This window comes from Prinia subflava, chromosome 2 (genome assembly GCF_021018805.1).
Source record: "Prinia subflava isolate CZ2003 ecotype Zambia chromosome 2, Cam_Psub_1.2, whole genome shotgun sequence".
Classification (NCBI taxonomy): domain Eukaryota; kingdom Metazoa; phylum Chordata; class Aves; order Passeriformes; family Cisticolidae; genus Prinia; species Prinia subflava.
The window spans coordinates 89,927,847-89,937,135 of record NC_086248.1 but is presented as its reverse complement, the minus strand read 5'-3'; the positions used below and the strand labels follow the sequence as shown (position 1 = coordinate 89,937,135).

At 41.2% G+C, this 9,289-nt stretch overlaps 1 protein-coding gene across 1 annotated transcript in view; it reads left to right on the top strand.

Moving 5' to 3' along the window:
* The first annotated feature begins 5,335 nt into the window (after positions 1-5,335).
* SMYD3 (SET and MYND domain containing 3) overlaps positions 5,336-9,289 on the top strand; it is a 394,207-nt gene continuing 390,253 nt past the window's right edge. Inside the window, exon 1 of the mRNA XM_063390956.1 lies at positions 5,336-5,675. Within this exon, the coding sequence (XP_063247026.1) occupies positions 5,431-5,675 (245 nt within the window). The 5' untranslated portion in view covers positions 5,336-5,430. The remainder of the gene's footprint in view (positions 5,676-9,289) is intronic.

The window sequence follows — 9,289 nt, the reverse complement described above, 5'->3', positions numbered from 1 at the left end:
TACTCTGTAAGCCAACCTGTTCTTAATTTCTGTTTTACTGTTTATCGTTCTGTTGTTGAGTTCAACAATGCTGAGAGGTTGTACTGTTTCTGTGTTCTGTATTGTACCCTCTGCGAAGAGCTGTAGCAAAAAATACAATTCTTCAGCAAAGCATTAGTTTATAAAATGCCATTTTGATGGAGGCTGAGCTATTTTCAGGCTGTGGATAACAGCAGTGCCCCAAACAATGCAAAGAGAGACCTGTATTTCTTAAGCTTAGTGTGAGGTATAGATGTGATAAGCTTTCATCTCTGTCTTCCTCCTGTAGTTCTGGCTGCAGATGAAAAATTGAGCAGTTCACTCTGCTAGCTAGGCTGCAACTCTCTCTTGAAGCTGCTGCTGAGCTTTTCTAATGTGATGATGAAACCCCTAGAAAGGCTGAGGCTTAATTTGCAGTCTGTCTCAGAGCCTTGCTGGTGTTCTGGTGTAGGTTGTCAAGATTTGAGGCTTCCTTTCTATTTACATCTCTGACTGTTTCAGAGATAGTCATTGTTAATTGTCAATGAATAGCAAACTTGCATTAAGAGAAGCAATTCCACCTTTTTCTGTCTCATTAAATGGTAACTGTCTTATCTACTGGTCTGCAAGACTGCTGTGTGTCTTGGGCTGGTCCCCCCACACCTTGAATCAAAACACCTTGCTCTTGTTGCAGCAAGATGCCTTATACATCCAACATACCAGAAGTATTCAATACACAAAATGTAAGACCCCCACTGCCTACATAAATTTCTTCAACAGTGTGCTGATAACATTTCAAACATGAACTGAAAAAAAGAAAATTGTTTTATTTTGATGCTGTTGAAAAGAAGCACTTAATGAGGCAATGCAGAGACTAACAGTAGGAGACTCTAAGTGGAAGGAATATTGCATAACTGGGGACTTGAGCTTTAATGCTCAACAGAAATGCACCATTAAGGCTAAGTGTAAGCAATGTTTAGCCCTGATCACAACTGTGAAATGGAGAGAAATGCCTGCTGTTCTAAAAATGATTTAAGTATTCATGGAAAAGATGGGAAAAGTGAAAACTACGATTGTATATGAATAAATAACACAGGGAGTGAAAATTAGAGAAGTCTATATATTTGATTAATTGATGCTATCCACTCAGTAATTCCTACTGTTGCAGGATTTTAGCTTTTGCAGGATAATGTTGAACTTTCACTTCATTTTCAAATTTTAAATAGTATATAAGGCCTTGCCATACATTTCTAACCAATCATAAGGTTTTCAACTAATGCTGTACTATTTGTGTTCCTTTCCTTTGCATAACTACTTTTTTTTGCCTCAAGACTGATTTAATACATGAACTTCTGAAACACGAACCACATGTGATGCACTATCCAGCAGAACACTTCTAAGTGTTGCTCTCATTCTTCCATTTTTTTTGCCTAAAAACAGTGTTTGGCATTCCATATTAAAACACCAGCATATCATAGCTGGTATGTTGATTGTAACTTTAGAGATGCTAAGTCTTTTCTAGTGGTCCTCTTCATTTGTGCCATCTGTCTGGGAAAGAAAAATATGACTGCTAGCAATTGTCTAAGCTTTTCCTACTTACCTTTATTTAGATCATAACAAACACAAATAAACAGAAAAAACCTTGGTCCAGTTAATTTTGTCACTTGGAATTAGGAGGTCAGTTAAGTTTAACTCTACAGTCAGTTTACTTTTGATCTAGAAGAGTTTGTGACCTTGCAGTAATTAACCCAGCAGATGCTGTGATGAAGGCTTGTTAAGGAGGAATGTGTCTGGACTGGCTACTAAACCTGTTCAGCATTGGACATTTTAATAATTAGAGCTCAGCCTTGCAGGCTAATGATAATGTTGATGAAAATATCAGCATAAAACTTGAGAAACAAATTGTGTGGTATAGTTTAGGATGTGCAAATATGATAGGAAGAAACTGAGGCTTCCTGAGAAACATGTTGAATTAATTGTTTTGTGAGGCTGAACACCATCTGTGGGGCTGCAGATTGAAAACTCTGACCTGAGCTTTGTATGACTTTAATTAGCAAAGCCATACCTTTCTTCTGTAAACATTGAGAAAATGGAAATACAAGTAACTTTTCCGGAAAGGACCAGTCAGTGGGAGATGTTTATTTGCTCACATTATATCCTTGTTCAACAGCCAATGCATCTTTCCTTGTGTGGGCTGTTTAACTTGTCACTGCTCAAAATAGGCACACTGACTGTCCCCAGCTGATAGAACACAACATGCAGCAAGCACATGAAGCCCAAGGGAAATCAGGGGTAGTTAGGATACACCCAATGAAACACGATTACTCATAATCTAAGTCTTTAACCACTGATGTGGTTGATCCTATTGATGAGACCCAAACAGACAAACAGCTCAATTTCATAAGCTTGCTTCTGTCATTTGAAGGAAACTGATGTGTTTGAGGCAGGGAAGATACAAATAAAGTAGAGTAGTTTGGTAAATTTCCCTGTAAAAAATCAACAGATAAAATCTATGTGGAATTTATTATGAATTTGTTCTTAAAATGCTTCTGCAGTGATTTTTAATTTAACATTCTAGAATCAATTTTTCACTAGCACACTAACATTGAAAGTGAAGAGACCTCTTCAAGAGATACGTGTTCATAAAAGATTTGTCTGTACTTACAAGCTTTCAACTAATTAATTGATAACTATCCTATGCTGTTAGTGACACAGATTTTGTACAATCCAAAATTTAACATTTTGTTTTTGTTCTGAGCTATATTTTGATCACAGAAAAAAATCCATCCATTTTCTGCTGTGTTGTTTGGAATGGCTATAGCACATTCATGAATAAGGAGCAGAATTTGAATTATTTCATTACTGCAGCTGTTTCTCTAAATTCGTGTTGTAAAACATGCTGTCATGAGATACAAGAGCTAAAGCTCCATGGTAGTGTTTCCAGGCAGTAAGGACGTATGACTAATTCAGCAGCATCAGCCACAATTAAGTGATATTTCCTACAAAACTGCCCTCATTACACTCCTTGACAGCTGCTTCCGTCCAGAATGTGTCATGCACTTCCAACAGCTGCTGAGAAGTCTGACCTGTTTAGGTCAGTGTATGACTTGGTCAAATAAAAACACCATGCTGATAACAGGGATTAAATTCAACTAAATATATTCTTGGGCTCAATAAACACTTACTGAGATATATAGCCCTAGTGTTATTAGCCCTAGTGCTTTTGAGAAAATTTAGACTGATGATTCCAAAAACATCCAAGTTGGGCATTCCATTGGTCACCATTGCTCAAAGACTGTTCAATGGCCCTCCTAGGCGGAGTCGTCACTGACCTGTCGGTGTAGATATCCAGAATCAGTTCTTCATGCCCTTCATACAGATATCCAAATATCCAACACTGCATTAAAATGTTTAATGCTGTGTTTGAAAGCTTATCTATACAGAAAATCTCTATTACTGCAATTATGTTTTCATATCTCTTGAAAAGTCAGCTAAAAGCTGTTTTCAAGCTTCTGTGGCTTATTTCCTGTACAGCTTATGCCAAGCTGATGGAAGACCCTTTCTTCAGCTATTCATACTCCAGATTTTCCAAGAGTAGCTGGGCTCTTCAAGGTTGTGATTTTTATTTTGTTTGTGTGTCAGTGAGACAGAAGACTGGCATTCCCTCAGATGTGTTTTTGTACTTCACGAGGGTTTTTTTTTTGTGCTACTAAACATAGAAGTGAGAAAACCTGTCAAGAAAAACGGAGTAAATAATGAAAATTAAAATAATGAAACTCTGGTATTATATATTACTCTTCCTTGAGTGCACTTTTTGCAATTCATGGGTAGACCTTTAGGTTCATACTTTTTGACCATTCATTTCTTAAATTTATCCACTAACAGATATAGATGGTAACTTCTGTTATTACTGGGCTTGTTTTCTGTACAGGTTTTGGGTAATGCCTGCCTAGAAACTAAAACAGCATAGACAGGAAAATGCAGAATATTAATAGATGAAGAAATAAAGCATACAGGCCAAATACAGAGGTAATTGCCTAATATTTTAATAACTACTAAGGTTAATTCTTGAGAAATTTACGGTATCACTGTAATTTAGCACATTTTAAAAATTTGCTAGAAGAGCTAAAGATAAGCATAGTAACATGCATAATGATTTCACTAACAGCTAAGATTGGTGTCAGTTCTTTTGGTAATGAATTGCAGCACCAAGAAAAAGTCAATATTTTTCTGTGAGAATCCTCTGGCTTTAGGTACCTTGGTTCTTCCTATAGCAGTGTTTTAGATATGTGTTTTGCCATTCCTGATTACCTTGTTGCAACTTGGATGAAAACAATCACAGACTGGAATAACAGCTACTGGGAACAAAACTGAGTGGTTTTTAGCACTGCACAGCTCTGCTTGGCTAGATCTATGTCTCAGCGTTCTTTGACAGCAGGAATCCACACTCCTTTCCAAAACACAAGCCCTACCTCCCTCTATAGGCGTGATTAGGAAAACCATAAAGTTGATCTGCAGTTTAGCATCATGTGCGTAATCTCAGAAATGAATGGAAGTTATGCAGACCCCTACCGAAAGCACTTATTTCATGTGCTTTGAGCACCCACATTTCAGATTAATGCTCTTAGTTAATTCTGAGAGTGTTTTGCTTTTTCCATTGTCATTTCTCTGGTCCCTCTAACTCATGGTTCTGACAAAAAGTAATCTGATGTACCGGCTGCATTCTCAGTGAGAAACACCAGCAGATCTTAGGTGCCCAGTCATATTTCTTTGTATTCAGATCACATTGAGATCCAGAAATACATCCAGATGCCAGTTCATAAATATAATGTCCTTTTCTGGGATGTCTTTTGACTGAATCATTATCATATCCCGTCTTTTGTAAAACAAACTGTTTAATATTTTGTGTACAAATATCTAAATATCTAAAGTACAAATATTTAGAGCTGGTGCCAGGCAGATGGAGCCAGGCTGTGCTCAGTGGTGCCAAGCAGCAGGACAGGAGGCAATGGGCAGAAACTGATGCACAGGAAGTTCCACGTGAACATGAAGAGAAGCTTCATTACTGTGTAGGTGACTGAGCACTGCAGCAGACAGTCCAGAGAGACTGTGGAGTCCCCCTGACTGGAAATAGTCGCATTTCCATTTTCATTTGGATGCAGTCGCATTCAATGTGCCCTCGGATGGTCCACGTTGAGCAGGGAGGTCCCACCAGATGACGCACTGCAGTCCCTTCCAGCCTGACCCATTCTGGGATTCTGTGATATGCATTAAGTACCTCTACAGGCATAGGGCTGCCCTGCACTCTCAGGGCGGCTGTGCTGTGCCGGCCCCGGACACGCGTGTGCCGGGAACCCGGCTCCATCCCTACCCCATCCCTGCGGGCGCGGTCCTGCCCGCCGGAGGGGCGCCCGGCGCCTGCCCTGAGTTAAGATGGCGGCGGCAGCGCCCGGTCACGTGCCGGCGGGCGGGGCGGCCCGCGCTCTCCTCTCCCGGCGCGGCGCGCGCGGCAGGATGGAGCCGGCGGCGCTGGAGCGCTTCCACAGCCCGGGCAAGGGCAGCGGCCTCCGCTCCCGCCGGAGGGTGCGGCCCGGAGAGCTGCTCTACCGCGGCGTGCCCTTCGCCTACGTCCTCAGCAAGCAGCAGCTGGGCAGCGTGTGCGAGTGCTGCCTGCGCAGGTACGGGCGGGAACTGGCGGGAACGCGCCGCGGCGCCGCCAGCGCCGCCCCTTCCGCCGGGGCGGGGCGGGGTCCGTGCCCCGCAGAGGAGCGGCTGTGTCGGGCGGGGCGGGATGGGAAGCGGGTGCATGTTCCACAGGGGGGCCGGCTGTGCCAGGTTTCGTGGCTGTGTGCCGCCAGGGCTGAGAGGCGGGGCGTGCCGCTCCCTGCCGCTCTTCTTATCTGGAGCCTTTTTGTTTTAAATGGCTGTTTGGAAGCTGTCGCCCCTTCCCGGGCACGGGGAGTTCCCCGGGCTGGCGGGGCGGCGCTGCCGGCGGGGCTCGGGGCGGTGCCCTCGGCGGGCCGGCGGTGGTGGAGGGTGCGGGCTGCGCTCAGGGGCTTCCCGGTCCGGCGGGGCAAGGCGGAGCTGTGCCCTGGGCCTTGGCAGAGCTGAGGAGGCACCAGCCTTCATGGAACAGGCACCGGGCCGGGTCTGAGGTTCTGTCACCTGCCCACGCTTGTCCCGCCGAGGAACACGTGGCTCTGAGACACGGCGCAAATAAATGCCTGCCTTCCTCCGGCAAATCCTCATAAGTGGAAACGGACAAGCGCGTAGTAACTTTCGGTGTTTGTTTAGAAGGAAACAAACAAAACGGTTTTTTTAACCTTGAGCAGTTTGCCAGCAAGCTGGATTGTGGTAGAGCTGTTAAAGGAACATCTGTATATTAATACTGAAACCTACTGCTATGTAAGCCGAACCCCTGTATAATCGCCAAGACAGAAGAAAATTCGATACTACTTACTTTTCTTTTTTAGGTTTTTGCTTTGGTTTGATTTTTGTTTGGTTGTTTTTTGGGGTGGAAGGAAGGGAGTTATTTTGAAAATGTTGAAGTTTTGTTCGTTGAAGCAGTCCAGGTGGTTGGCTTCATGTTCTTGATAGGGCATCTCAGGTTCTATTTAAAGATATCAGAACGTGGTTCTCATTTAATCAAATAAAAAGTTGACAACGTATTCCAGGTGGTGCTTGCATCTTACTTCAGTATATTAAAAAAACCCAACCAAAACAAAAACCCGGCAATTCCTCCAAATAAACACTAAACTCAAAAGATTTTTAGCTATTATATCCTTGAAGTCTGACTTGTGGCATCAGAGTCCTTCGGCGTGGTGACAACATTTTCCACTTGAAGTTGTGAGAGGCTGCAGACTTGAGAAGACAGGCTGAGTGCAGCGACAGGTGGAATAAAAGTGAATTTGAGGTGTTTAGATGTAGATGTGTAACCAGGGCATGTTTTGTTGGGAGAAAGAATGGCATTACCAACTTGTTATATCACGAGAGGTTATTAATTTGTGGGGTTTTTTTCCCTATATAGCGATAGCAGTTAAAAAAAGTAAATAAGGAAACCAAAAATATAATTCCACCAATCTGTCTTCCTTTGCAAAATATGCTGTGGCTAGACAGAGTTTATAGATCAAGACTGTCCAAGCTGACATTTGTCTAATTAAAGGAGATATATACATCCATACTGAGATTTTTTTTTGTAAGGTATAAAAGGCAAATGGTGAAGTACTGCTAAACTGTGATGTGAAATAGAACTGTTTCATCAATCTGGTTTTGATCTGGTTGAATGTGGTGTGGTCTTTGTTCAAAGTGAGGTAGAAAAAGGTTACCGCTCTTTTCCAGGACCACAGATAAGTCAAGTTGTTCTCTATTCCTGTTTTTCAGTCTGATCTTTAGGTGGCAGTACAGGAATACAAATTTAAATAAGGTCTAGTTCTTAACGTTGATTTAATGTTTTAGCCATCCTTTTATATATGTAATTAATGTTTGAGGCTTTACATTGTGATGTGTAATTCTATACTTGTATTTCTCTTGGCTTGTTGTAGTGAGTGTTGTTTGATGCAGTTTCAGGCTGAGAAGTTTCAGTATGAGAAGTGCTGGGTGAGCCAGAAGATAGGTAGTGAAGTATCCTCCTTCTGGACTGCCTGCTGAGAGGCAGCAGGGTCTTGCCAGGATTTGGGGTCACAGGCTTGTGATGGTGCTGACTTGCTCTATGACCTTGGCCAAGTTCCTGTAGGAAGGGTCTGATGTACCAAAGCAGTGTAAGGTTGGCTGTTGGGGCACTTTGCTGCTCTGTTTTAGAAAGGAAAGCTCAGATAGTGCAGTAGTTCTGCTTAGTCTTACATCAATTAAAGTGAATATTATTGTGGATTTAAAGTGCTGAACTATTTATATACAAGGATATCTATATCTATATATACATATACACTTAATGCATCTAATGGTAGAAAGATTAACCCTTCCTTATCTTACTGGGTTGTTGGTACTGTTTTTATAGTGTCAATAATTTTTTTGGTCATTCTTGTTAGGTCTACATCATATGTAGAGTAGATGGCAGATTTTTGTTATTGTGTCCCCTTTTGTGATTTCTCTTTACTTCAAATACAACCCTGTATTTTCTAATGAAGAGGTTCACGTTGTTTTTCATACAAGGCTAGGCTAAAATGCTCTGCTGTAGATGGTTTAATATGATAGCATAGCTGCTTAAATGTTATTCTGTTAGCAACTATAAAAAAAATACTGTCCTGAAATTAGATATATAATAAAGGCTTGGTCTGAAATACAGATTTTGGTAGAGTGTTGACACTGTGTATTTCTATGGGACCAGTGTTTAGGGAGAACACGATGTATTGCATGATGGTACATTTTTTGCAAGAGTATCTGTAGTGTGACAAAATTTGAATGGCCAGCATCCTTTTCCAACAATTTCCTGGAGAAAGCAACAAAAAAGATTTTTTTTTCTCTTACTAATTAAAAGTTTTCTTTATGGCTTCTTCAATTCTTTAATACCTCTTAAATGTTGGTCTGACTCTCAGAATTGAAAATATACCCAGCCTGTTACAGATTGGAAATCAAAATTAATTGAAAGTCAGTGATACCTCTGGTGTTTGTTTGCTTTTTACTAAACATTTCTGTGATGCCTTGTAGTTACAAGAATCCACTGCAAGAAAATCTAAGTCCTAGTTGATACTTAGGAGCAAGCAAACAAACTATAGAATCCGAGACTCAGAAAAAGTAGAAAAAAAACCACCATCCCATTTAAAAATGCTATACCATTTATGCCTTTAAGGGAAATGAATATATGAGAATAAGTAATGAATAACATTATGTATAGACTTATGAAATAAAAGGCATTAGTGTTTCTTTTCTGGGTAAGGTCAGAGGTTCAGACTCTGAAAGTAGGTTAAGAGGAAGTATGAATGTATTTTTGAATGGCTACAAGTTTTTTAAACATATTTAGAAAGAGAAAAAACATTAAAGCTAGGAGTGGTGATAAGCTACATGTGACAGCAAACATTATTGCAGTACCAAAACGGAATAGTTGGATGAATAGGGGGTACTAAACACAGGCCAGTAATTGTGCTCCTTGCTTGATTTCACCTGATTTAAAAATAATCAAATGGCCATAAATATTGCAGTAAATGGCAATAGCCTTTACTGTGCATTCAGTCCTGTGTTTTCAGGTTCTGCCTGAGGACAACTAGTTAACGGTTCAAGTGTACCCCTTTCACACTGCAGCAGGGAGGTCAAGAGGGGAGAGGAGCTCATTATTTTGGCTCTTTAGCAATGGGAGTTT